Below are 27072 nucleotides of genomic sequence, written 5' to 3' on the forward strand. Positions count from 1 at the left end.
CCCCCCCCCCCCCCCCCCCCCCCCCNCCCCCCCGGCCTGGTCCCAGCCTAGAGTTCTCCACCACAAAAAAAGAAGGTCGGACGTATCATTCCTCCCGATTACCCTCTCACCCCCCGGAGATCAACACTGGTAAACCCCGCGAGCCCGAGGGGCTCACAAACCCTGGGCTCTTTTTGTTCCTTGGACTAGACGCGGAGCGTATACGCGGCAATGTCGTTCCGGAGGTTGAAAGGTAAGGCTAGACAAGGTTTGCATAAGTACCCACGGTGCTGGCTTTCCCCCTAGGAGATGGCAACAGGATGTCACAAAGCCAGCGGTGATATCTACTTGCTATAGCATAGAAGAACGGAACTTCTACCTCTACTTCTTTCAAATCTCATCGAAACAATATCCGAGCACAGACACACATAGAAACGCCCAGCATGAACTCTCACGTCGCTGGCGTGTTATACTCCCCAGCGTCTCTTCACATTCGTGATTTGGGAGCGGCTGAGATAGTTCGCCGGATTGGACTTTTCTCTGCCTACTCCATCTCTTTGGTAAGTTCCCCGTCCCGAATATTTACTTCCTCCTTGAGTCAACCAAAGGAAGAAGAACCATCACCAACATAACTTACCCCCGATAATGCTGATACTGACCCTGATCGTTGGTTAAAAACATGACAGCTCCTTGTGTTTTTCACGATCCGCTCCGTCTACAATATTTGGTTCCACCCCTTGTCAAAATACCCAGGGCCATGGTACGCAGCAACCACAAACCTCGTGTACTACATCGGCGACATGTCTGGCCGCCGAGAGCACTGGATCCTCAAGCAGCATGAAAAGTACGGCGAGATCGTCCGCACCGGCCCGACGCGCCTGAGCTTCTCGGCGGCGTCGGCCTGGAAGGACATTGCCGGCCACCGCTCGGGCGGCAAGCTCGAGATGCTCAAGGACCCGTGGATGTACGACTCGGGCAAGGCCTTTGGCGCCGACGGCGTCTCCATGATCGGCAACGTCGACTCGGAGACGCACGGCAAGATGCGCAAGATCTTCACAAACGCCTTTTCGGACCGCGCCCTCCGCGAGCAGGAGCCCCTGCTGCTCAAGTACGTCGACAAGCTCGTCGCACGCATCCAGTCCGAACTGTCCGAGGACCCGGACCGGCCGCTCGACGCCGTGCAGCTCTACAACTGCACCACGTTCGACATCATGGCCGACCTGACCTTTGGCGAGTCGCTCGGCATGTTGGACAACGGCAAGTACACCCCCTGGGTGGCCAAGATCTTCGACTCCATCAGGTACGGGGCCGTCTTCGCCATCGCCGGCCGCTACGTCTGGCTCCGGAACTTTGTGAGAGCAAACCTGCCTGCGGCGATGCGGAAAGCTGTCGACGAGCACAGGGGATACGTCAACGAACGTGTGGAGCGCCGCATGACCAAGGGCGCCGACCAGCCCGACATTTGGAACCTGGTGCTGCGCAAGCCCGAGAACCTCAAGCTGCTGGACCGAGGCAGCATGAACGAGCACGCCAACCTGTTCATGGTTGCCGGGACCGAGACCACGGCCACTCTTCTCAGCGGCTTGACCTACTACCTGCTTAAGAACCCCGCCACGTACGAAAAGGTCGTTGCCGAGGTTCGAACTCTCCCCGAAGATGGACTGAACATCGACACCCTACGCCAGCTGCCATATATGCATGCCTGCTTCGAGGAGGCCCTGAGGATGTTCCCACCAGTTCCCATGGGTCTGCCACGCGTCGTGCCAGTCGGTGGCGCCGCAGTGGCGGGTAAATTTGTTCCCGAAGGTGTAAGTAACAAAAAAAAAAAAAAAAAAAAAAAAAAAACATCATTTGCCCTATATCGTCAAATGCACAGAGAGACAGACACCCAGAAAGCTGACACAAAAACACTATCCAGACACGCGTCTCAGTACACCAACTGGCAACTTATAGGAACGAGAACAACTTCAAGAATGCGTGGAACTTTGTTCCCGAGCGGTGGCTGCCCGAGCACGCCGACGTCTACGGCGGCGACCGCAAGGAGGCGCTACAGCCCTTCTCAACCGGCCCGCGCAACTGCATGGGCAAGAACTTGGCCTACCACGAGATGCGTCTCATTTTTGCCAAGGTTGTTTGGAACTTTGATCTTGAGCTCACTCCAGAGAGCGAAGGCTGGACCAACCAGAAGATCTTTGTGCTTTGGGAGAAGCATCCACTCATGGTCAAAATGAAGCCGAGGAAGTTTTGATTTTTGACAAAGGGGGGGTTAGATTCGTTTTTTTTTTCTTGGCCAGTTGTTGATTTCCAATCTGTTTGCTTATAGCTTGTATTATTTGGGCGATCTCTGACCTTTTCAATCAAGTTATGGGTCTCGACCGAGACCTGCATTGTGCATTACCAACCTGGGAATGTCGGCAAAATCTCGCAACAAACCCCTCTTATACCATAAGCTTGATATCACTTAGTACCACTTTCTGCATGTGCATCCTCGCTTGAACGTCATTGAACTATGTCTTACGTACGTCCTGGCTCCTCCCGGCTATCTCCACCGATCAAGGCAGGCCAACCATTTGCATTGTTGCCCAGTCCAGATTGGACTTCCAGCAGAACAAAATGCATGCCAAGTATCTTCCCCTCTCGGTATCAATAATATCACGCCCTCGCAGACGGGGATGCAACCCCACATCTACGCAATGCGAGATACTTGGCAGCATAGTCCTCTGCCCTGTCGTTATCTCCCACGGCCCGCATCACCGCCGCCTGCTTTGCACGCATTTCGCACTGCTTCTCAAGGTCCTCAATCGCAGCAAAGTGACCGTACGCGCTTTCAAACGCCTCGGTGGCCTGCGTCATGTACTCCATCATGCGCTGCGCTGCGGTTGGTGGGGTATTGCCATCTTTGCTCTGGATTGCTGCGGCGGCCACTGCCGCCGATAATAATGATATCGGGGCGGGCGTGGTGTCATCCATTCCCATAGGTATATCTGATGTCCTCTTGAGCGCCCGGGGCGTTAGACTGTTCATGACCATGAGTGCTTCCTCAGACAGCCTACCGGCAAGCCCCATGTTGGCGTCACCGAGAACTGAGTATAGAATCCCGGCCATGAAGGAAGCGTCACACTCGAGCGCCCGTGGTATCACTTGGTGCAGCAGCCTTGCGGCCTCGGCAAACTCGCCCAGCGCAACCAGTATATTTGAAAGCGTGCTCAGAGCCAGCCACAGCGCGGGCAGCAGCCTGGCGCGCCACGCTGCCGAAGCAGCACGTACCGCGAGCGTAAAACCTTTTTGAGGGCGACCTGCGCGTTCGTATAGGTTCGCCTTGACGATTAGCAACCTGACGCGCAGACCTACATCACGGCCCTGGTCGCGATGCTCAGCGATCTGGTCGTTGATCTTTTTCAGTGCTGCTTGTAGCTCATTCTTGCGAACAAGGTTCTCCACGTGCAATGTTTCGACTATATAAGCCAAGTCAGGCTCAAAGTCGTCAGGCCGAGATTGTAGCAGCTGGTTTAGCAGGTGATCCGAGGCAGTTTGCTCCTTGCGGTGCAGTTCGCGCCGGAGTTTGATGAGTGCACGATAGCGGTGCCAGTACTGGCCCGCTTTCCACGCACGCAGCGCGTCGCGGTCAATGGATTCCAAACGATCCATTGCTTCATCGTAACGTCCACGTCCGGCCAGTATGCCCGCTAACCTGCAAGTAATTTTGAGCTCATCTTCAAAGACGGCGTCGCGAGAATGTGCGCATAGGTAAACCTCACACATCATGCGAGATAGCACTGAACACCCCAGCCGGTCCCATAGGGCAATCTGCAGGGAGAGCTGGGACCCGATGCACATCTTGAGATTGTGGGCCACGACAAGACGAGAGGATCGCGCCATGTACTCGGCAGCTGTTGCAATGCTCTCGCCGCTAGTGAGAGCCAATTTTGCCTCGCTAAGCAAGGCAGCACTCCATAGCGTCCAGCTACCAACCTCCTTGGCCTTGACGCGAAGAAAGACAAGGGTTTCTTTGCCGAGGCCGAGCATGCTACCTTTTTCGAGATCACGTACAAGGTTTGGATGTGATTTACCAAACTGGAAAAGCCAATTGAGTGCGAAGTTAAGACAGGCATTGTCTCTGTTCTCACGGGCTGTGGTTACTGTCTCCAACATGGCAGACAGTGCTTCTTCAAAGCATCCAAAGTCGGCTTGTAAGACGGCGAGGTTGAGCAGCGCATATTGGTAAAATAGACGATCTCTGTTTTGCATTGTATAGTCGAAGTATCGATGCAGATAATCGAAAGACGTTGGGTAGTCACCCGACCTCCAGGCCTCCAGAAAGCTATACGCACGTTGTTAGTCTACCTCCCACACGACCATTCTGCATATTGTCAGATCATCGCACCTAAGATAATGTGACAAGCTTGGCACAAGAACCTCGCCTTGAACAAGCTCAGTGAACTTGGAACGAACGTCAGGATGAATACGACAGCCGTACTCTTTGGTGGATTATGGTCAGCCTTTTGAGCGCGGAAACGCAGAAGGAGAATTAAACAAGTTTTTGTGGGTATGTGCCTTACTCTGCATTTGGTTAACCTGAAACTCGATTAGAGACTCTATATCGTCGGTGCTGATTGGTACTTCCTTGGAACCGGCTTTCTCCTTGAGGTCGCCATAGACAACATCGACAATATCTCCGGTGCCAGTACCCCAGTCATGCTGGCCTGCAAGGAGCACACTATCAAAAGAGAAGCCATCGATTCCCGGATTTCTCTTGCGCCAGTAGTGTGCTGTCGGCTGCCTGTATTTGACAAACGCTGCCCAGAGCTCTGCTGCCTTCTGGAAGGACAAGCGAGAAAATTCCAGCTGAGCCCGTCGCACAAAAGTGCCAAAGGGTGAATTTCTTGAGAGGCGTACCGCATCGTCTGACGGCAGCTCCCTGCCCTGCTCGGTTAGGACGCGGCGTTCCTCCTTGGTGAGGGCGAGCAGACGCTGCAGTTCCTCGCCAAAGAAGCGATGTAGGCCGTCCAAAGAATCGATGCGCCATAGCTTCTTGAGGAATGCATCCCACAATCCGCGGCCTGGGAGGGAGATGGCGGCGCTAAACGGCGAAAGGACTTTTTCGAATTCGTGAATAGAGGCCACGATGGCCGCCACGCTTTCGGCCTTTTGCCATCGTTCTGAGGACGCCGAAGATGATGTTGCTGATGGAGGTGCCGTTGACGAAGAAGAATCCCTTCGATCGGTTTGAGGTCCATTGGCTGGCCTGACATTATCGATGAGGTGCAAGGCAATGAAGTGCAGCACAGGGACTGTCGCATCGGTGGGGACGGTCCCTGAGACGTAGATGTCGATGAGGGCGAGGAGCCCAATTTTGGCGGGGGTCAAGTAGCGCGACATTTTGGTTCAAATTTGTGACGCTTCTTTCTTTGTCTGGCCTCACGTCACCTATTTGTGTTTCTGTTTCTTGAGATAAGAAAAGGAAAGTCGACCATTCGAGTACATGTAACAACGTTTGTTAACATCGAATCATCTACATCCATCATTAGGTCTCCAATTGTTGGTAACAGTTCGCTGACATAGCAAGTCAATTTCTTCAGAAACGGTACGGCAAAGAAACTGTCTGGTCTGGTTCCAATCAAGACTGTCTCAATCTTTCACCACCAGATAGACAGACGCAGCTTCCTCAACTCCGATCTGCTGTTGTTTACAGTCGCAGACGGTGGAGGCTTCCTGCCAAACGAACGATCTTTGTCTCTGACTAAGGCACCGATTTCGCCTGCCAATTGAGGACAAAAGCGTGTTGATCACGTGACGGCGCGTCGAAAGTCCCCGGTGGACAATGCCTCTCGACCCGCTTTGCCGCTTACTCTCACCTTTACATCCTCTACCTCAGCGCCTGCCATCTACATAGCTGCCTTGACCCAAGGCAACTACATAGTCTCCTCCGAGAGACGAGACCAGGTGCACCATAATTTTTTTTAGTTTTCATGCATGAGTGTGTTGCCAATGGAGGCTGGTTTTCTTGATTTGCCTGATCGCACGATAGCTAACACGACATGTGCATTGTGTGATCAGATTTACTCGGGTTGCGAACTTAGTCTAATGATTTGAACCATTGCCACAACTCATACCACTGGCCTTTTGGTGGTTTGTGACCATCATGGGCATTCGAATTACCTCTTGGAATGGTAGGTTCCATAGGCACTTATCTAGTTCTGTCTCAACATGCTATTTTCTTCTTTCTTCCACAGTCGAAAGGCGAGCAAAGCTATGATTCGCAATTCTTCACTGCCACTAACACGACATTGCCACAGTCAACGGCATCAGAAACCCATTCTCTTACGAACCATGGCGGGAAAACAGAACCTTTCAGGTACTTCTCCCCCTCTGAGCTCTTGAGCAACCAATGACTTATTCATCATTTTACCATATAACTGGGACAGTCCATGTTTGACATCCTAGAAGCAGACATTGTTGTCATGCAAGAGGCAAAAATCCAGCGCAAAGACCTTCAAGATGATATGGTGCTCGTCCCCGGCTGGGATGTCTACTTCAGCCTCCCAAAGTTTAAGAAGGGCTACTCTGGCGTTGCCATCTACACGCGAAACTCAAAATGCTCACCAATACGTGCTGAGGAAGGTATTACTGGCATCCTATGTAATCCAAACTCTACCACCAAATTTCGCGAGCTGCCTCAAGAACATCAGATTGGTGGCTACCCTAGACCTGATCAACTCTCCGACAGCATAGATGAGGCTACTCTGGACTCGGAAGGGCGTTGCGTGATCCTCGAATTTCCTGCCTTTGTGCTCATCGGTGTGTACAGCCCAGCCACTCGCGACGAAACCAGGACCGATTTCCGTCAGGCGTTCCATAAGGCTATGGATGCAAGGGTCAGAAACCTTGTCGCCATGGGCAAACAAGTTGTGCTTACGGGTGACCTCAACATCATTCGCAACGAGCTCGATACAGCCGGCCTGGTAGAGCGTCTGCGCAAGGATGAGATGACTATGGACGAATTCTTCTCTACGCCATCACGCCGGTTTCTCAATCACCTCGTATTTGGTGGTACTGTCGTCGGTGACCGGGACCAAGGGCGCGAGGAGCCGGTCCTGTATGATCTCGGTAGAGAGTTTCATCCCGGCCGGATGGGCATGTATACTTGCTGGGAGACACGCAAGAATGCACGACCTGGAAACTTTGGTTCTCGCATAGACTATGTCTTGTGCAGCGCTGGCATGAAAGATTGGTTTATTGACGCCAATATTCAGGAGGGACTACTTGGCTCTGATCACTGTCCAGTCTATGCCACCTTGTCTGATAGCGTGAGGACTGCTGAGGGCAAGGATGTACACCTTGTGGACATAATGAATCCAAAAGGCATGTTTGCTAATGGCGAAAGAGTGAGAGATTGGTCTCCCAAAGACCTTCTCCCATTGTCGGCAAAGCTTATCCCTGATTTCGACCGTCGGAGGAGCATTAAGGACATGTTTTTCAAGAAGCCAAAACCGACAAGTAGCAGAGATTTGCCATCTGAAACAAGCGAAGAAACACCCTCAGACACAACACCACCATCACCAGTTAAAAAATCACCGCAACCTAAAGAAGTTAATCAGTCAGCCAAGCAAGACAGACAGCCACCCTCCCAAACATCCACATCCTCATCCGCAGTAGGCCTACCCCAGACTCAGTCTAGCATACAAAAAAGACCCAGCAAGCCATCTGCATCAACCTCACGACCACAAAAGAAGACAAAACTGTCAGCAAGCCAAACAACAACAAAGAATGGCACCGATAGGGCTCCTGGTCAGAAAAGCCTTATGGGCTTCTTCAAGCCGAAAGATCCGACCAGTACGCCAGCAACACACGGAGAAACAACATCAATTCGCACCACCGCCTCGCCCACCAAAAGTAGAAATCCCTTTAGCCCAAAGATATCATTTGTGTCTTCAAAAGGAGACCAGGAAGAGGCTCTACAAGACTCAGAGAAAGGAAAAGACGTTATGAATGGCGGGCGAAGCATCAGCAGCGACAAGGAGGACGACATCGAAGCAGCTCTTCCGGACTCACCAAAGGTCTTTGATCCAGTTGAAAACAAGGAGTCGTGGTCAAAGTTACTGAAGAAGAGAGTTGTTCCCAAGTGCGAGCATGACGAGCCGTGCATCAGCCTACAGACCAAGAAGCCAGGCATCAACTGTGGTAAGTCTGACTGATACTGTGGCTTTTCACATTTTTCGTGTCTTTTTTTCCTCGTTCATCGTCTACCCTTCATTCAACCTCGTATGCTTGCTACATTGTGGCCCACTTGAGAAAACATATTTGATGGCAACATATCAAACTGCCTCTCAGACCCATCTGCCAACAATAACTAATATGTTTAACTTCTCATCATACAGGCAGGTCCTTTTACATTTGTGGAAGGCCTCTTGGGCCGTCGGGCGAGAAGGAGAAAGGAACCGAGTGGAGATGTGGCACATTCATTTGGAGCAGCGACTGGAATGCGTCACAGCAGAGCTAAGAGGACAGAGTGCTACTGTTAGTTTTGTGTTCCTACCTCAGAGTGAACCGGGCCACAAGGCGGACGGCAGGCACATCTTGTCATCATCGTCAACATTTCAATCTCACATCACATAAGTCACATTGGCAGTTTCACTAAGACAAGCAATGGCAAGTCGCGGGAGCTTTTATCATCAGTGACAGGTCGAATGATTGATTTAGTGTATCGACCTGCTTTGCGCATTTTCTCGCGGTGACAACATCTTGTGTTGTTCCATCTGACGCGCGGCTGTGGAAAAGCAGAGGGAATAGAGGAAAGAAAATAAAAATGCGAGGGTATCTGTGTCATGATGGGTCATATGCCTGTAAATAGTCCACCCTTCCTCCCCTTCTCCTGTGAATGATGCAGAAAAACCGGTCAAAAACATAACAAGTAAACCTTGATAACAAAATGGGGCATGATGACTGATGATGCCCAAACTCTTTCCTCCAAACTCCTATCGCGCCGTGTCCATATGCAGCCAGGGGCAAGTTCCTGGTCGAAACGTGAGATGAGAAAAGACAACAAGTACAAGGAAAAAAAAGGAAAAAAAAGGAAAAACAAGTCCAGGAGATATGTGCATGTCGGAAGGTCTCGACGGTGTATGATGTATGTGAATGGGAGAGTTTCTTTTTTTTTCTTTTTTTTTGTGGTTTTGTGTCTTTTTTGTGTTTTTTTTTGGTGTGTTTGTCTGTTTTCTTACGAGCACACACCCAGAACTCCAGAAAGCAGATCAGAAGAGGGTGGAGAACTCAGCGGCGTCGAGCATCATGCTGAGGCCATCAGAACCCCAGCCGTGACGAGGTCGAGGGCTACCGACGGGCGTAGAGTCGCTGTCAGACGCGGGACTGTCTGGTGCCGGCGAGGTAGCGGCTGGGACAACCAACTCACTGCTGCTGCTGCTGCTGCTGCTGTTGTTGGTGACAGCGCCGACGTCCGTCGTCGCCGAGCCCTCTGTGCATGTAGGACTCTCCTTGGCCGTCTTGTAGCCGTCGCCCTGCTGCTTCTCCTGCTGTCTTGTCTTCTGCTGCCTCTGCCTCTTCCTCTCGGCGGCGGCGCGCTGACGCAGGCCGGCCGCGACGGCGTACTCTGGAGTGTTGCGCATGTGCTCCTCGCGGGCCTCGGCTGCGCGCTCCTCCCACTCTGCCTTGGTCTTGGCGGACTCTGCTTGCCACATCAGGGATGCAACTTGAGCTGTATAAAGGGGGGAAGGAGAGATGTTGGTTAGTCGTTTTGTTGTCAGAAATGGCAGCTTGAGAGGGGTGACTGGAGGCTTGTGTCAAGGAGGATGGGAGATGGGGGAATGTGTGTACAAGGGGCAGAAGAAAGAGAAAAAGAAAGTGTGAGAAAGGGTGACAGCTTACAGATCTCGCTCGCGTTCATGGATGGGTTGTCGGCCCGCAGCTCAGCTGACTTGGCGGCACGGTAGAGAATCCAGCGGTTTGGAGGCTTGGAAGGACCAGTGCGGCCGCGGAGGGCAAGCGGCAGCAGGTTCTCATTGATGCCATGCGCGTTGATGTTTGTGTTTGTGTCTGCCTCGCTGCTGTCAGGTGATGATGACCGGGAGGATGCAGTAGTAGCAGATTGAGGAGGAGCTGTGGGTGTTTTTGTCTCGTTGTCAGTTTCTGCTCAGATCTAGAGGCGGCGGGACAAAAAGATGAAAAACCGTAGAAACTCACGATCAACGCGGCCAACAAGCAGGCCATTGCAGTCCCAGCGAGCTGTTGTGATGCGGTACCGCATCTGAGGAGTGCAGACTACCCAGATCCAGACCATGCAGGCCATGTTCTTGCTAATGTGAGCCGTTCAAAACGTTAGCTTGTGGCATGTTGATGCTGAAGGGCTGTCACCCCAGGGTGATTACTTTGGGTCGACTTACCTGAGCTCCGAAGCGATGCCGCAAACTTTGCCCAGCGACCAGAGGGCTGGCACCTCGAAATCAACTGTTTGTTGAGGAATCGAGACGCTGACAGATATCCTCTCCGCAGGAATCTGACTTGCCACTACGTTGCTCTCGTGGTCCATTGTGTGAGGTCTTGCGATTTCTGTTTGTGATATTTGTAGGTGGAGGTTTTGTGAAGAGCTGTTATGTTGTGGAAGAAGAACTTTTGAAGATCTCTCGGGGAGGGCGGGAAGGGGACTATTTATATTCGTCCCAGATGGCATAGAATAATAGTAGTATCGTTGTTATTGTCAGGTGGCGAGTTAATGAAACAATACCGAGTGTGTGTATTCATGAACAATACCAAGGTGTGGAGCGCGGAGTGGAGAAGATGGATGTTTGGTATTGGATTGGTTCAGGGCTTACTATTGTTCCAACCCACGGGACATGTTGTACGTTGGGGATTTCTTCGCACCTGAGGCTCATCTGTCGAAATCTTTTGGAAGTGCCCAATCCCACTGCTCTTGAACTCCAGCTGCTTCCTGACGGCCTGTCCGAATAGCCAAGGACCCGATCACAGTCGCCTCAACTGCACGATGTCGCCTGAATCAGATTATCTATACATCAAGATTCCTCCCTTCAACTTTTATAAGAATGGAAAACCAGAGCCAGAAGATATCGCAGTATATCGAGCGCGTCCGTTTGTCTCGGCATGCAAGACCATTCTCGGGTCTGTTGCCGAGCTCCTAGGTGATAGCAGCATAAGCAGAAACACCCAGTGCCACCAAGCCATTGTCTCCGCTTTGCAAGAAACCAAAGAGTTCTTTACCTTGCAAGCTCTATTGTACACGCTGAAAGCCTATAAAGACGGCTCTGAGCCTCTTCCGAAGAAGTGGACAGAGCAAAGCCTGCAGGATGCCTTACACCGAGCCCAATCCGCCATACGCCATTCAGACCACGCCCGAAAGCTCAACTATGCTATTATGGTTTGCTTCAAGTTGTCCCAGGAAACCCAGGTTGAATCCGGCAATACTTGTCTTCTGATCGTGACTGCGACACTCTTGGCAATGAGGGCACGGACACTCCAGCATGAGCCAGTTGCTCAATCTGTCTGCACTTCCAATGGCCTTCTCAGGGTCCAAGATGGTTGCCTTGTTCTCCGAGAGCATAATCCTCCTAATGACAGCGGGCAATGGCTTGATATTATCGAGCACCTCTCTCTTCCAACAATGCCTGGCAGCCGATGGGGCCTATTTCACAGAGTTTTAGACCTGCCTTTTTTTGACCAAGAAAAGCTGCGGAGCTTCTCTTTCATAACAAGTCACTGCGCCAACTCCTTGATGCGTTCTACAATAGGGACCTACACTGTCGCACGTCAGCAAGCCGCTACACTGCGCGAAAGCCTCCCAGACCTTACCTATGAAGATGAGAAGGTATGCACTCTCAAAATTCCCTGTATTTACACTGCTGACTTTGAGAAGATCAAGATCAAGACTGCAAATGCTCGCGCGCGGCTACCTCTAGATCCTCCAGTGGTAAGCTTCCCGAATATTATATTCTTCAATATGGAAAACATAACTAATCCTCACCAGAGCACTGTAGCCCATGTCATCAACTACTCTCAGATGCAGTATTTTGCTTCAGATATACTTGGGGTAAGTTTTAGCCCTAATGGATGTTCTGCTCCAGCTAAGCTAACCTCGAATACTAGGAGATACCCGCTCACAATCATAGGGGAATCCTCACCTTTGTTTTCCTCTCTCATTTTCTGCAGGCATCAGGGGACTTTAATTGGTCATTAGGGGCGGTTGCGAGTGTGCAGACCCATCGGGAGTGGACATACCGTGCTCCTCAGTAGGCTAAAACAGTTGTTCACTAGCATTCTCACAGCATTATTATTCTGGTCTAGATGGGAAACTACTGCTCTGAAATGGTTTTATTTGTCTCGTCTTTGATCTTGAAGAAAGGATACTACTCGCTAACTTGGTGAACCTGTCGTGAATAAAAATGACCAGATGCAAACGGAAACTATTATGTGGCGATTAACGACCTGTCCTGTGATGAAGAATAATTAAAATGAGGTCCTGATCTGGTCTGATTCACCAGAGACCGAGAGTTGGATTGGGATAGTTGTATTGTGTTTCCGGGAGACCATGATCCTCGCCAGGGAAGGAAACCATTCTTGAAGGGTCGATGGCGATGTCTTCTTGGAAGAACAAGTGCTGCTCCAGGGGTGAAACTGAGTTACGTGCCGACGATGTTGCTGAGCTGTCGGCCTCGAGTGAGTGAATGATATTCATGTCAACCATCAGACTGCCGATGTCTTCGTCCTGGGGCAAAAGCGCGGATATCGCAGCATCCGGATCGTTGATGAGTGTGTTGATGAAATGGTGGTTATGTTGACCCTGCGAGGCCTGCGAAGCTTGTGACGCTGCCAAAATAGGTGCAGTCTTGGTCATTACGGTGAGAGAGCTCTCTTCCATGTCTCTTAGAAGCTGGGCGCTATTCTCAAATGGAAAACCACCTTGAACACAGGCACGAAGCAACTCAATCTCCGTAGTAGGAACCTCGAACTCGTCGACGATGTGAGGGATTTCTGACTGGGAAATCTCATATCTTATTGCGGCGTCATGCGGGGCTGACGTGTCTGCAACAAACTCGAGCTGCCAATTGTGGCGTCGGAGGTAGTCGCAGGGTTTCGTGATGCCCAGAAGGGGGCAGGCAACTCGCAGGAACCCACTCATTGCCATGCGACCTCTTGTGGTGCCTGCAAAATCTCTAATGCGAGAGAATACATTGGCCATGAGAGTCCACCTTGATTTGAGCGTTTCCTTTTGCCAGAGTAGCGTGATGAAGGGCGAGCGTTCTTTCTGTGGTCTATCCTGAAAGATGCCGGCGTAGTAGGCTATACTACTTGTCAGCACAAGCTATGATTTCTTTGTTCTCAGTCTGTACTCACATCGAAATGCCATAAAACCATTGACTTTCTTCTTGTTTTTGCTCGCCGCTGCTACCGCTCTGGGGCTAACAGGCAGCTCCCGCAGGCGCTCTTTCTCGTCATTAGCTCTTAGCAGAGATGTTAGGGTCTCTTGGGGAATCAGCCTGGCGATGTCGTCGGGCGAGAGACTGGCGATCATTTGCCGAATCTTGTCTCCATTGGAAAGACTTGAGGAAGGCGCCATTGCGTCGTTTTGAAATGCCGTTGGTATTTCAGCTTCAAGCAGATTGAATGCTAAATTTGTGGGTGAGAGGATGATATGAAAGAGGAAAGATTTAAAAGTTGGTATGTATGTCAAGCGAAATTGGTGGGGCGTTGAGACAAAGAAAGCTTTATGGAAAGCGATTTGGCGGATTACTTTTTGGAATGCACTTCATCCCTTGCGTCTCTCCCATGCTCGATGTAAGTGAAAGCTGAGCTTGGCAGATGTCCAAATAAGGTTGACGTCTGATGGACCATCATCCACCGTCAAGGCGGCCCCCACCGTTTGCACCAGCCAAAATGGGCTGCCACTGGGGGCTTGTGTTAGGGGTTGACCCCACCCTAGGACGCGCATCCATCAATGCCTACTCGTCAATCCCCTGACTTTTCCCGCTCTTAATTGGGGCCGACCCCAAACTCACCTGGCGCTCACCTCAACCGGGGAAAAAAGAAAGACGAAAGAGCACCACCACAAACGACAGGACCAAAATTTGCAACCAACACACATTAAAAAATACAAAAAAAAAGCGGGAGGCTGGGGAGGGGTGCTTTTTTTTTTTTCTCCTCCCCCGCCAGTGGGTCACTATCCTGTCATAGATTTCTTTTTCCCTTACTCTCTCTTCCCCCACTCCTCTTGCTGCCGCGCAAAGTGGAGAACGGGAAGAAAATACCCCGGACCATGCTCCGGACCTGTTACGTTGACGACAGGGATAGAGCCGCCTTCTGGAGCAAGCTGAACAGGAGCTCAGAAAAAAAAGAAAAGACAACATTGACGACTGCATTAGTTAAAAAGCTGACTCCCCATTCCTTGGTGTCTGGTCAGCACGCGGCGGCACAGCCCATGAGCTTGCCTTTCTAGACGGGTGTGGGCTGATTGTGGCTTTACTGCAAGGGCTTCTGATGATGTGCTTTTCCTTTTCTTATTTTTGTTCCTACTACCCTAGATTCTGCACTACGATCTTGGCAATTGTTTACTAACAGCAAGACGGTTGGACGTCAACGTTCTGTCCCTCACATTGACCAGATTGATTTTTTATTGTTTTCGCCCCTCGGGCCGACGTTGCTCAACAGAACGGGCGTCATGGTGTGGTTGCACAAAACGGATACTCAAAAGGTTGGTTCAGATGTCTCCGTACGATTTGGCTCGACAGGATGAGCAAAAGAAAAGGGGACGCGAGAAGAAGAAGAAAAAACAAAAAGTCTGGGGAAAACAAAAGTGTTGTTGGTTCCAAAAAGGGTCGGTGATTGTCATCTTGGCTTTCCCCCTTTGGAAAAAGGACGCAAGGGAATGAAAAAAAAATGTGATAGAGGCGGGGGAATATTTGGCCCCCATGATGTTCCCAACCCCTGGCCTGCTGTTATCTTTTGCAGTCTGGAACCGCTTCGATTCTTTTGTCTTTTGAAGGTTTCGTGGGCATGCTTCGCGTGAATGATTTTTTTTTAGTTTTTTTTTCCCTCCATTGTATTTGAAGTGGAATCTGTAACTCATTGTTTCCGTAGCAGCACGAACACTAAATCTTTGCGAGGTGTTTTTTTGGTGGCGTAAATTCCACATCTCGTGGCGTTCCTGGGAGCTCTTCCATCGACCTTTTTTTGTTCAATTTGCGAGACATTCCAGTTTACTCCCAGCCCTCGGGCCAATCGGCACAATGCAGGCAGCCTCCCCGAAGCCGGCGACACGAGATTCTCGAAGATCAAAGACAAAAAAAAAGTACCCCCTGGTCGTTTGTCACGATCGACAGCTTTGAGGATGCACAAAGAGAAAAGAAAGGCCACAAGACCATGCAACCATCATCACACATCTGGAAAACATTTTGACCATGTTCTAAAAAAGAGAGAGGAGAGAGAAAAAAGAAAACGCCGCTGTAGCGCGGATAGTGCACCACCACCAAAAGAACGTTCGTCGCGACGCGAAAAGAGTAAAAAGGGCTGAGAAAAAAAAAGCTCACCGAGAATACATCAGCTTTTCTAAATCAAGACGTAGACTATTTCCCAAACAGGCAACTTTCTGCTTTCTTTGCTCGAGCTTTTAGTGTCTATCAAGCTGGGGCTAATTTTTGTTCTAGGTGAGTGCACGCTAGAAGGGGAAGCTAAGAAGAGAAAAAGAGAAAAAGATATTACAAAGGGGAGGGCAAAAAAAACAACGAAAGAAAAAGCAGATACCCGGCTTATTTTCCCGCATCCCTTGATAAATGCCATCACAACCCGCCCCCATAAGCGCCACTTCTGTGCTCCCTTCCGATCTTTTCGGGTGAACAAAAGAAAATAAATGGGGTGGTGACCGGTGTGTTGGTTCTTTGCTGTAGGAGAGGAAAAGGAGAAAAAAAAAAAAAAAAAAAGAAATACACCCCCAAAAGAGAAATTGTCATGCATGCAAGTAACCCAAGAAAGAAATCATCAGCCCTATCGGTACCCCGCTGTGTACTAAATATGTAGATGCGTACTATCCAAGGTACCTGGAGTAGACAAGAAGCTCCTTGCAAAAAAGTTTCATGCATGTTCATCTCGTTCGTGACGTCTTGAGGTAAGGCCAACAACATAAGACCAACCAGCTTCCAATAACCTACTCCCACATTTGGCATTTCCCCCTTTTTCCTTCCCGACCCGAGATTTTGTTCAATTTCAAAAAAAGATCTTCCCTCTGCGAAATCCTAATCATTTTCTGTATTTCCGCTGCCCTGACGGCTGCAAAGCCACTCTGACGTTTTTGTAATTTTGCAGCAACCTTCAATCTCAGCTTCCGGTTCCTACGTCGTATGATAGCTCCCATGTCAAGTTGACCTGTCGGAGACCAATTTGGCAAGACGAATGTTTTTGGCTCTCTCTTCTCTTTCTCGCTTTTCCATGAAAAGGCCCGAAGAATGCACAAGGAGGTAGCCCCATACCCCCTGTCATTCGTAGCCTGTTCTTGCCTGTTTTGTCGGGTCGCTAAGTAAATCGACCCACTGTTTTACAGGGGGCCTTCGGGACTCCAGCTTGCCGCAGAAATGGTTTTGGCAAACCCTTGTGCCTCGACCAGCATCATTTATTGGGAGGAGCCGAATTTCAAGTCATCTTGACCCTGTTGTTTGCTATCTAACCTGAGGACATATGCAATATTGGATATTGGGTATCAATGAGTTATGGACGCAAAAATAACAAAACAAAAGAGAAAAGACAAGCAAAAAGAAGACCAAAGCAAACCCCGTCGAAGGAAGCACACTCTCGAGCCAATAGAATTCTGACAACTTGGCATCGGTCAAACCACACAAGATCATCTTCATTCCAGTGCAGCCTCCATAACCCCTCTTGAGAGGACTTGGATAAGCTCTAACACTCCGCGGAGCATCCAAGCATCATCCTCCTCCTCCTCGTCGGTGGTTGTGGCCCGATCCTCGTCATCGTCGGTGGTCTCGTTCCAGTTGCTTCCTTCATCCTCGCCCCAATCATCAAAGTAATCCTCGATGTCGGCATCGTATTCACTGCTTTGGAACTCGAGTTGTTCCTCGGCGCCGTCGTCGGTCTCCTCTTCCTCCTCATCCTCAGTCTCCGTCTCCTCTTCCTCCTCGGAGTCAGTCTCCTCCTCCTCCTCCTGTACCTCGACGTCCACCTGAGCACTCTGCTCCTGGTGGACCATCTTCTCGTCAGTCTCCTCCTCATCAGCCACCTCCTCGTCTTGGCCTTCAGCCTCCTCCTGCTGCTCGGCATCCCGTGGCTCCTCGTCCTCATCCCCAAGTATCCCCTCGAGAACCGTCCAGAGCCGCCGCTCCGCCTCGAAATGCTCATCCCGGCTCACCTCGGATGAGATCCCCATCTGCAGCCTGTACTGCGCCAAGGCCTTGCCGACTTCGGCGTTCCACGCCAGGTATGCGTCGACGAACTTCTTGAGCCGCGGCATCCAGAACTGCCTCGCCCACTTCATCTCCAGCTGGTCCTTGGCGCGCTTTGCCAGGTCCTCCGGGATGTCAAGGAGCGCGTACGTCTCCTCGGGCGACAGACCGGCCAGCTCGCACCCCAACCACGTGATGACCATGGTCAAGTCGCATCCCAGCGGCCCCGTCTCGTAGTCGACGATTCCCTTCTCCCAGTACAGGACGCCGCGTGCCGGCGTCACGGGCCGCGCGATGCCATCATCATGGATCCGGAGAAGCTCCGCGACTGCCCAGCGCAGGTACAGGTGGCGCGGGTTGGGCTGCCACGACGGGCTCGTGCTGATCTCGCGGCCCTCGGAGCCAGGGTAGTTGCTGGCCATGAACTGGATAAAGTCTGGATGCACTACCTTGATCATCCAGCTGCCAGGGGTACGGCCAGGTACCAGAGCGATGATGCCCCAGTCCCAGAACTGCGCCCACTCCAAACACATGGGCAGCGACGGCATTTGTAGGGCTTGGCCGCTGAGGTACTCGTCCGGCAGCAGCCCGTTCTCGTCGCCAAAGGTCTCCCACAGCAGCATGTCGACGCTCCTGACCTCCTGGGCGTAGTGGTAGGCCCCGCACACCACGCACCATTCCAGGTCGGCCATGTGACATCGTGGATCGCTGTGGAGCTGCCAGTCGAGGGATTTGGCAACCTGGCGCAGCGTCGGTGCTCCGTCAGCCCTATCCTGGTAGGGGTATCCGGCGGGGTTGGTCTTGGGCGGCTTGTAGGGGGTGACATGGTATTCACCCTGCAGGTCCCGCCAGCGGTGAATCCATGTCCCGGTCGGGACTGTGACCCTGCCATCCAAGTGGCGCACGATCGGCGCGTTGTCTTGGTCCACGACGGCCTGGCGCAGGTTGCGGAGGGCCTTCTCCAGTCCGCTGATCTCGCGGCGGCTTTCCTGCGTGCGGTCGGTCTTTTGCAGTGCGCCGAAAAGGGTTCTCGCTTGCATGTCGAGGAGGAGGTGGTTGACTTCGCGGAACAGCGCCCGACCGACCGACGCCGACGACTGCTCCTGATTTTGCTGGCGGCCCGACCCTTCTGGCTGGTCCACCTGCTCGCCCATGTGCTCTGAGGATTGCCCAAACAGGATGAAGTTGTTGTCTTCCATGTTGGGGCGGCCGATAGGGGTCTGCGTGCCAGCCATTGCGTCGTGGTTTGGTGGTTTATAAAAGCTTTGAGGATGTGTTGCTGATGAAAGTGGTCAAGTTGACCGATGTTGCGTATCAAGTCTTTTGTCGATAGAAAGCTTGAAGGTTGAAAGTCCACAACAACTTACTTGTGTGGGTATGGCTGAACCGTCTTACTTTGTCAGGAATCGATAAAGTAGTTGGTTTTATACTCGACAAGTATCTTGATAATCTGAGGAGTCTTGGGGGAAAAGTAGCAGGCTCCTAGAAGGGGGGATCGGGACATATTTATCAGTCGACGGGATGGACGATTTGTCGTGCAGGTTATCTGTGGCGAGATGTGTGCAGCAAAGAACAAAGAAACTTCACAGAAGCTTTCGGTGTATATGCGTTTCGGAGGTTGGTACATGAAGCTATTCGGAGCTTGCTGTAATGTTCGTGGGCACAAATCAATATAGGCTTTCCCAGCCCCTTCCACCTGACCTATGAGATATGCCCCGTGCCCGGCGCCCGACATAAGACTGACTGTCCGGGTATGCCCACAAACCTCCTCATCTCGGTGTATCAGGGGCAACAGGAAATCTTGTTACACCGGGACAGAACTAAAGTCGCTATGGATGGGCAGTTAGCGGTGTTCTCATGCTATCCATGGGGGGCTGGAACACTCCTATGCCATCAAGGTAACTATGTTACCAGGCCAGGTCCCTGCGATTAGAGTCAACTGACCTTTGAAGCCTCGTCTTGCAACACCGCACTAATTCATCACCACAGTGATACCTTCATAGACGTGGATTTCCGGTCAAATAGTCATGAACCTGCTGGTCTCGCCTGCATGACTATCCTTTGCTACCTGGGCTGCCTCCGAATTTTCTCATCGTACTGAGCGGCATTGCCTAAAACCCTGATACAACCTAGTTTGTTTTGTCAACCCTTTGTGTAGCAGCTTTAGTTATTTATTTTATTTTTATATGATCTGCATCTGTTAGCACAGCACGGAGGAACATACCTCGAAATGGCCAAAGCGGTCAGTGGCCACGGATACCCGCCAGCTTCATGTATCTTTGAGACTTTTGGATGATTTCATTGGCAGATAGGCTACATTATCCATCAGACCTTAGTCTTTTTTTCTCAGCAGCCCGCTCAGCAAGAGTGTTGATGATTGGTTTCTCCTTGATATGGTGACATATTCAAGCAGCCGTAGGGATCCTGAAGCCTATTGACGCAGAAAACATAGCCAGGGGCCTAGGTCAGCATGCATGCCTTGAGTCTGAGCAGTAGTCAAGTCGTTGTGGCGTGGGAGGGCTCCAGGCTCGGGGGAGCTGAGTACCATAGAGAATGTGGAGACTGTTGCAGCTGCAGCTGCACAAAGTATCAACCTTGTCCTCGCAAGAGTCACAAAACTAGGCGCCAAAAGGACGAGCTGACACTGGAGGAAATCTTTTTGAAAATCTCACTGCTGAGAGTCTGGTCATCGAGTTAAAGTTCAGCTCAAACTTCGAGTTGGTCGACATGGCTCTCGTCAAGATCGCAGATGGTGACGCCGCAAAGCCAATGTGCGAGCTACCGTCTGAGGAGGTTGGGATGTCTCCAGGAGCAGCTGCCAAATCTCCCTAGGCCCGAGTCGCCGTCTGGTTCAGGTACATTCTCGCTTCCAGATCGGCTTTCTGCACAGTTTTTCGTCAGCTCTAAACAGGCGGCATAATTAGTTTCCACTTGGATTTCTTGCTTCTGTCTTTTTTTTCAGGGGGGCTGGACAGCCGTGTGATAGGGGATTGTCACGTTGGGTCAGACAATCGAGGTAGATGACAAATTTGCCGCATAACTGCAGCAGCTTGCAGCCAGCGCCATCGACAGAGGCGAAGCACCACTTTGAAATAAGGGAAGGCCCGCTAGTGACATCCGTGGAGCAGCTTTGGCGTACTTGTCTGTCAGGAAGTCCAAATCGTTTAAACCCCAGAACGAAGTCTACATGTCGAATCTCATAATCAGAGAACATGCCTCAAGTTGCATGTCTTTCAACTTGCCGAAAAAGTAGTAGTTGAAACCTGCAAGTCCATCAGTCAGACTTACTGTGATTGCAGCAATATTTTTCCAGACACGTCAACAGAATAGGCTTGGACAAGCTCCCCTGGATTACTGTTGTGCTGGATGATGACTGCCGTGTTGCAGAGCAGAATGGGAACAAAGTATGAAATGTTTGCATTGATTTGCCTCGGGGCTGACTCTCTTGTCGTTAGCAGACAGGTAGTTGCCAAGGGGCCAGCGGCCGGGCCCGGAAGAGTGCAGTGGAACGCACTGGAGCTGGGAGGAAACCGTAATAGTTTAAATCAAGTTGCTATCGGCAGTATTGAAAACCACCTCATTTCCTGATTGCTCATGACACCAGTAAAGCAGAGGACGGTCTTTCAGGGCAGTATGGGGCTGGCTGTCGAGTATTCGTCTCTGGACCGCATCGCCGTGCTTTAAGCTTCCTGGCGACTGATATTGATGACAGACGTGATGGTATCGGTTGATCTTCAGAGGTCAGGTGGCTGTATGAGGATGGCGAGTTGAAAGAGGACCTAATGGGGTAGATTAGCATGTTACTCGTCGTAGTGGTTCCTGATGCCACGCCTGCTCCTCCTACAGCTTTCATATGCAAACTTACCGAGCCGACCTCATTCTTTGGTGTTGTATATTCAGTGAATTTTAGTCGCTAGACCCCCAGGTATCATATCCATTTTATCCTGAGTTCAGTCAATCCTTGCAGTGTCAGCAGCACTGAGCAATGTTGACCCGTTGTGTCTGCAAGTAGGAGCTGTATGCCAAAGAATGGGTGTGGTGAGCAGAAGTAACATTAACTTACACTCGAAATACCTACGGTTTTCTTCTGTCATATACTCTTGCACCGTCCCTCCTTTGACGCCCCTGTAACTGGTAGGTCTGTAGCGATTGTTGTCTTCAATATTTCAGTACAAAGGAGACTGAAGTTGTTGATCTTAATTCTGCATGGCCGAGACAATTGTTCAAGAGACTGGGTTGAAGGCAGAAGAAAGGGGATTTGAGTATTTCAAGGGGTATTTTGACACTTGGCTCTGCAAATTTGCAGCGTATCTTTGAAACTGTAGCTAGTGAGAGGCCTTGGGCTGTTAAATAAGAAACCTAGTTTGCCAACAGTACCTAGTTTCTCGTGATGACACGCGGTGTGTTACAAGAAGAGGGGAACAAGAGAATTTTGGAACCGGCTACCTTACCCTATGTGGTCACCACGTTGGCAAGATCATACCATTTCGGTGGAATATAGATATTGGTCAGGAGCTACCCATTCAAGGATAGGTTTTGTATTTTGTGCGGTTTGTCCTTCCCTTTGAGCCATGGTTCACCTGGGCTTTAATCGGCCCAAAATTGCTTGCCTAGACTGCAATAGCTGCCTGGTGTCTGAATTAGAGACTTGGGTACCTACAACATGCAACTTAAGGGCATTGGAAGTGGATGCTTGCGTTCGATGCCCCTCCACAAGCCCGCGTCGCAGCTCATACAGATGGGCTACAGGCAGACGGACCAACTAACAAAACAAACAGTCATCGTCACTCATATTTTATGGGGACGGCAAGTTCGCATAAATTCTCACTAAGATAGTAAAAATCGTAGCTCGGACGGTAGCTAGGCGAGATCCTGTCGATCAAACATACCACGCGCATTTTACATTCAACCCAAACATGCCGTCAGTTGTAGCTTGGAGATACTTCGAATTACAGCCACTTAATAGGAATAAATCCACGGGGAAGAATATCTCTATGGTTGTCCGTCTGGTGGCTACCACGCAAATCAAAGTTAGCGACCATCGTCATCAGAGTCAGGCTGTGTTGTTTACAATCTTTGCTATCGGAGCTGTTCGGAGAATATGGCTTGCCCGTGATGGAAACTCATCCAATAACTTTGCTACCACGGCTTGTGTGTGCGTCTACTATGGTTGAGCACGAAGAAGCGGGTATTTGCCCAGCATCATTGCCCCTGAAAGACAACATCGGGGAAAAGCCTTTATCCAACACGATCAATCACTTTCAAATAGAAGGCCGGAACGGTATCCATCTTTGTCTTGTGATAGCGAAACTTCCCTACATTCTTAGAGACTCTAATGCGGTGTTGGATTATTTTCTTGTCCAGCTCCATGTTGCTGGATGACTTGGTACTCAGCTGGCCCTCGTAGTGGCGTAGGATTAAGAAATATTTTCAAGACCAACTAGGGCTACTGCTGTGGAGGTAAACCAGGCGCAACAATGTCATCGACATGCCGGCCAAACTCTGACCTTTTCGGAAAGAAATTTCACTTGAGAAATGGCCCGCTGTCAAGTTAAAAGTCCATAGTACCATCTCTCAGAAAATCTGTAAATTAGCATGATATGATGTACAGAACCAACTCAACTGTACTCGGCTGTCTGGTGTCATCCGGGCTCAAGGTTCAGTACCACATGCCAGCACTCGGAGTGTGGAGGCGCAGCGTATGACCAAAAGCTTACCGAAACGGGAACATTAACGGCCGATATGGGACAAAGTACTCCCGATATCCTGGCGGAGTATGAGCATGTTGAGAGTGCTCACGAGCCACTGCTCATGAGCATATTCGAGCCGGCACTCTTACTGCTGCGGGAATATTTCCACCCAGCAGCGAGAGAGATAAAACGCAGGGTTGAGGAAGACAAAGCAGCCCGCTATATGGCTGACTACCTAAGGTAGGCATCTTGGAAGCCTGAGGGCCAGCAAACCCAGAATAAACCTCTAAAGGAAGTCGCACAACTTGGGAAAGGATGCCCAAACCCAGAAAATGCAGAACCAGCAACATCTGCCCAGTAGCAGCAATAATGCTAGTCGAATTCGTCAGGCACGCCACAGCAGGTCACTGAAATGACGTACCCGCCTCTTTATCAAGGCTCCACTAGCGGTGGTAGTGGCGGAGTGCGCAAGATGGGCTTGTGCAGGAGCAGCAGTAGCAGCATCCGTTATGCTGTAGCAAGGCAGACTGCGCAAAGAAGGGAGCGACAAAGAAAAAGGCCGAGGAAAAGCTCGGTGACAAGGAGAAGAAACAGGGAAGCGAGGAAGAAACGAGTACGGGGGGGGGGGGGCTGGCAGAAATGCTGGGGCCAGGGCCCAAACTATTCTATCTTCTTTTCACTATAGAGGATGGCGCGATGTGATTTATATTTGAGAGCGTGTTACGGGGTTCAGAGAGTTTTTTTTCGTCTTTGCGTGCTGGAGTGTGTAAAAAGCGGCCTATTAACATTCGCTTCCAGTCAAGCTTGCGCTTGAGTCTTGCATCTGAGGATAGAAAAGGCTTCAATTTATTGTCTTCATATGACCGCTACGGCTCTATGCGCCTGTCAAAGAGCAACCAGATCCCGTGATGATAATATCTGATGATTATTAGTACCAAGAGCTCGACCCTTTAAAAAATCAAACATACACTAACACCGACATTTCATTTTTACCATTTTGTTAGCGCATAATTCACAGTAGTACAACTGAAAACAAGGCTGACAGAGCTACCGCTCAATGAAGTAATGCAAGCTCGCCTTCAATGGATGGAAGAAATGTCACGGCCTAAATAATAGACCATTGTGATCATCTGTTTGCTAAGTGATTGCGAATAAACTATACTTATGTATTGAATGACAGTGTATAATAAGAACCAGGGCTCAAGCTACGAAAATATAATCGACAACTTCGGAAAAAAATATCCACTAGATAAAGACAGGATATAAACATACCTTCGGACTTCTGCGTCAGGGCTCTGACTTCTCCCGAGCCTCAATGATCTGCATTTCTAAATCTTCGGCTTCGGCAAATCGGCTCTGCTGTTTGTATATGGTTGCTAGGTGCGCCATACTCGAAAGAGAATGGTGATGCCGCATACCTAGCACCTTCACCCGGATCGCCAGCACATTCAGTGCAATATCCTCGGCCTTGGCCAACTGCCCATCCTCCAGATACATCGACGAAAGGCTGGTCATGCTGGCCAGGGTATGATGGTGCTCCAGACCAAGTACCTTTTTGCGCAGCTCCATAACCTGCAACCCCAGCGACTCCGCCTCGGACAAACGACCCTGGCTTTGATACGTCGAAGACAAATGAGCCATGCTTGTCAGGGTCGAAAAGTGCTCCGCACCTAACAAGGTCTTGCGCGCCCCCACAACTTTCGCCTGAAGTGCTTCCGCCTCATCCCATCGACCCTGATTATGGTAGCTGACGGCCAGGTTGCTCATGCCGCTGAGGGTATGTGGGTGATCTTCTCCCAGCGCTCGCATGCGAGCTTGCACCACCTGTACCAGTAATTCTTCTGCATCTTTATACCGACCCTGGTTGTTGTAAGTGTGTGCCAGGTTGCCGATACTGAGAAGCGTGTCAGGATGCTCAACGCCGAGCACTTTCTTGCGCGCAGTGATGGTTTCTTTGCCGAGTTGCTCGGCGCGCTCCCACCACCCCTGACAGTTATACAGATAAACCAGGTTGCTCATACACACAAGAGTATCTGGATGCTCACTACCTAGCACACTCTTTCGGAGTTTCATGGCGTGAAGCTCGAGCTCTTCTGATTCCTTCCACTGAGGGAGGTCACTGCATGTCATAGCAAGGTGGCTCATAGTCGACAGCGTTTCCGGGTCTTCCTCGCCGAGAATGCGACTCTGGGCGTTGAATGCTCTCAATCCAAGCGCCTTGGACTCTTGAAACCGGCTTTGTGCATGGTACGTCAGAGCTAGCCTCGCCATACACTTGAGCGTGTCAGGATGCTCCGGTCCCAGTCTTCGTGTTCGGGCCTCCATCACTTCTCGTAGGTAGGTCTCCGCTTCACTGTATCGACCATCGCTATAATAGCACAGTGCAATTTTCCACTTCAAGTTGATGCTGGCGTCGTCTTTCTCAATAAGATTTGACTCTAACAAATGATTTGCATGAGGTAAATAGACTCTCCAGACGGTCCGGTTCCTATGTTCATGGTCCGGGAAGACTTCTTCCAAGCGTACGACTGCTTTGCGAGTCCAGTCCGCAAGAACTCCCTTGATCCGGAGCCAGTTCCGGATCACGAGGTGGACGAGCCGATGCAAGTCAAGCGCCCCGTCCTCGGAGCGCGTTGTGATGAATGAGTAGGCGCTTAGAGTCCCGATAGAGTCTATCTCCTTCTTGCGTGATGGTCCAGGTGGGAGGAGGAGCTGGGGGATATCTTTGTGGTCAAGACAAGCCATAAAAGACATATAATCTGCTGCTAGAGGATCCCGTTGCTGAATCTTCTGGAAGGAGACCAGCCATGTCGTGGCAATTGGGTTTTTCATGTCTGAGTATCTCGCATCATCCTCAAACTCCTCTGTCAAGAGCTCAATGGTATCTTGCTCTTGGCAATCAATTAGTGTCAGGTAATCAGCCAGGGTGATTCCATTCTCGTTGATGTATGCAGCTGCCTGAGCAATCGCGAGTGCAAGGTGGGTGAGCCACGCGAGAATCGCTTTTGCATCGTCTGGCTTGGATGTGACTAGTTCCTTGCGGATGAGAAAATTTTGCAACATCTCCATCGCTGTGCTTTGAGTCAATTTGGAAATCTCGAGCACATTCTGGTTGGCCAGCTTGACCGCAACCCTCCTGTCTCGTGTTGTGAAAATAACCCTGCCTTTTTTGTGCTTCGGAATGTAGTCCATCAGCCGATCAGACGTTTGCTGGCTCCCTCCATCCGGCTTGTCGATCCACATGTTGACGTCGTCGGCATTATCAAAGACCAGCACCCAAGGATGTGCGCTGTCCTCGCTTAAAAAGCTCTGCACGAGCTTCTTAATGTTGACGTCTTTATCGCCGGGTTTTGATTTGCCTAGATGTTCCGCAACGGCGTGGTAACCTTGATCCAAGCTTTCCATGGTGGTAGCCTGTACCCAAATTGCAGAGAATTCCTCTCCTTTGTCTCTCAGTCTGTAGAGGAGTTCCAGCGCAAGCTGAGTTTTCCCCACTCCTCCCAGCCCGGAGACTGCGATTTTTGTGAATTGGTCACCTCTGAATAGCATGGTGTGAAGCTGGTCTAGTTCAGAGCTGTGATCAGTGAACCGAGTGTTCCTTTCAAATGGTACAATCCACGGATTGGAAGGGTGCTGAGAGATCGAAGTATTCTTGCAGTGTGCATCAATGTCAAAGATACGGCCCAGAGAGTGCAGGATGTCTTCCTCGCGTGATTTTTGGCCATTAGCCGCCGAAGCCATCTCGTCCTTTCACCGCAAAGTAGAGCGGATCCAGAGGGCGAATGTTTTTTAGTGTCGAGTCTATCGCTATTTTTAATCATTGATATCTCGCAGTGTTGGCATATAATCAACTTATTAAGTAGGAGAGATATGGCAGGTTAGATGAGGTGACCTACGCGAGGAAGGTTAAAAGAAAAACCTTTTCCGTTACTGTATCACAAGATCCTGTTACATTTCAAAAGCATTTTTTGTGTTGTCAATGATGTTTGACGGCT

At 50.5% G+C, this 27072-nt stretch overlaps 8 protein-coding genes across 8 annotated transcripts; 3 read left to right on the forward strand and 5 right to left on the reverse strand.

Annotated features, from left to right (window-relative positions):
- Positions 1-65: 65 nt before the first annotated feature.
- On the forward strand, positions 66-3183 carry PgNI_10377 (uncharacterized protein). Its single transcript, XM_031130348.1, has 3 exons — positions 66-539; positions 666-1787; positions 1898-3183. Exons 1-3 carry the CDS (start codon positions 423-425, stop codon positions 2225-2227), a joined length of 1569 nt encoding a protein of 522 aa, XP_030979613.1. The 5' UTR covers positions 66-422; the 3' UTR covers positions 2228-3183.
- PgNI_10378 (uncharacterized protein) lies at positions 2632-5358 on the reverse strand (the record flags this gene model as incomplete). The annotated part of the gene is made up of 3 exons (XM_031130349.1): positions 2632-4300; positions 4364-4457; positions 4539-5358. 3 exons carry the CDS (start codon positions 5356-5358, stop codon positions 2632-2634), a joined length of 2583 nt encoding a protein of 860 aa, XP_030980317.1.
- Positions 5359-5867: 509 nt separating this feature from the next.
- Positions 5868-8914, forward strand: PgNI_10379 (uncharacterized protein). The gene is made up of 4 exons (XM_031130350.1): positions 5868-6149; positions 6276-6334; positions 6405-8160; positions 8358-8914. The coding sequence occupies exons 1-4, from the start codon at positions 6122-6124 to the stop codon at positions 8477-8479; spliced, it is 1965 nt and encodes a 654-aa protein (XP_030979612.1). The 5' UTR covers positions 5868-6121; the 3' UTR covers positions 8480-8914.
- A 316-nt stretch (positions 8915-9230) lies between these two features.
- On the reverse strand, positions 9231-10522 carry PgNI_10380 (uncharacterized protein; the record flags this gene model as incomplete). Its single annotated transcript, XM_031130351.1, has 4 exons — positions 9231-9691; positions 9862-10092; positions 10177-10289; positions 10377-10522. The coding sequence occupies 4 exons, from the start codon at positions 10520-10522 to the stop codon at positions 9231-9233; spliced, it is 951 nt and encodes a 316-aa protein (XP_030979786.1).
- Positions 10523-10975: 453 nt separating this feature from the next.
- Positions 10976-12237, forward strand: PgNI_10381 (uncharacterized protein; the record flags this gene model as incomplete). Its single annotated transcript, XM_031130352.1, has 3 exons — positions 10976-11914; positions 11972-12034; positions 12154-12237. The coding sequence occupies 3 exons, from the start codon at positions 10976-10978 to the stop codon at positions 12235-12237; spliced, it is 1086 nt and encodes a 361-aa protein (XP_030979785.1).
- A 241-nt stretch (positions 12238-12478) lies between these two features.
- Positions 12479-13561, reverse strand: PgNI_10382 (uncharacterized protein; the record flags this gene model as incomplete). The annotated part of the gene is made up of 2 exons (XM_031130353.1): positions 12479-13284; positions 13339-13561. 2 exons carry the CDS (start codon positions 13559-13561, stop codon positions 12479-12481), a joined length of 1029 nt encoding a protein of 342 aa, XP_030979787.1.
- Positions 13562-16837: 3276 nt separating this feature from the next.
- On the reverse strand, positions 16838-18622 carry PgNI_10383 (uncharacterized protein; the record flags this gene model as incomplete). The annotated part of the gene is made up of 1 exon (XM_031130354.1): positions 16838-18622. The coding sequence occupies one exon, from the start codon at positions 18620-18622 to the stop codon at positions 16838-16840; it is 1785 nt and encodes a 594-aa protein (XP_030980009.1).
- Positions 18623-24364: 5742 nt separating this feature from the next.
- Positions 24365-26818, reverse strand: PgNI_10384 (uncharacterized protein; the record flags this gene model as incomplete). Its single annotated transcript, XM_031130355.1, has 1 exon — positions 24365-26818. One exon carries the CDS (start codon positions 26816-26818, stop codon positions 24365-24367), a length of 2454 nt encoding a protein of 817 aa, XP_030979783.1.
- Between the last annotated feature and the right edge of the window lie 254 nt (positions 26819-27072).

This window comes from Pyricularia grisea, chromosome VII (genome assembly GCF_004355905.1).
Source record: "Pyricularia grisea strain NI907 chromosome VII, whole genome shotgun sequence".
In the NCBI taxonomy this organism is placed as follows: Eukaryota; Fungi; Ascomycota; class Sordariomycetes; order Magnaporthales; family Pyriculariaceae; genus Pyricularia; species Pyricularia grisea.

Bases quoted from the DNA above. Each gene is read 5' to 3' on its own strand.
- PgNI_10379 (XM_031130350.1), top strand. From the start codon at position 6,122: ATGGGCATTCGAATTACCTCTTGGAATG. The intron at 6,335-6,404 runs GTACTTCTCCCC...TAACTGGGACAG, and splicing joins GGGAAAACAGAACCTTTCAG to TCCATGTTTGACATCCTAGA. The intron at 8,161-8,357 runs GTAAGTCTGACT...CTCATCATACAG, and splicing joins GAAGCCAGGCATCAACTGTG to GCAGGTCCTTTTACATTTGT.
- PgNI_10377 (XM_031130348.1), top strand. From the start codon at position 423: ATGAACTCTCACGTCGCTGGCGTGTTATACTCCCCAGCGTCTCTTCAC. The intron at 540-665 runs GTAAGTTCCCCG...AAAACATGACAG, and splicing joins CTGCCTACTCCATCTCTTTG to CTCCTTGTGTTTTTCACGAT. The intron at 1,788-1,897 runs GTAAGTAACAAA...AACACTATCCAG, and splicing joins GTAAATTTGTTCCCGAAGGT to ACACGCGTCTCAGTACACCA.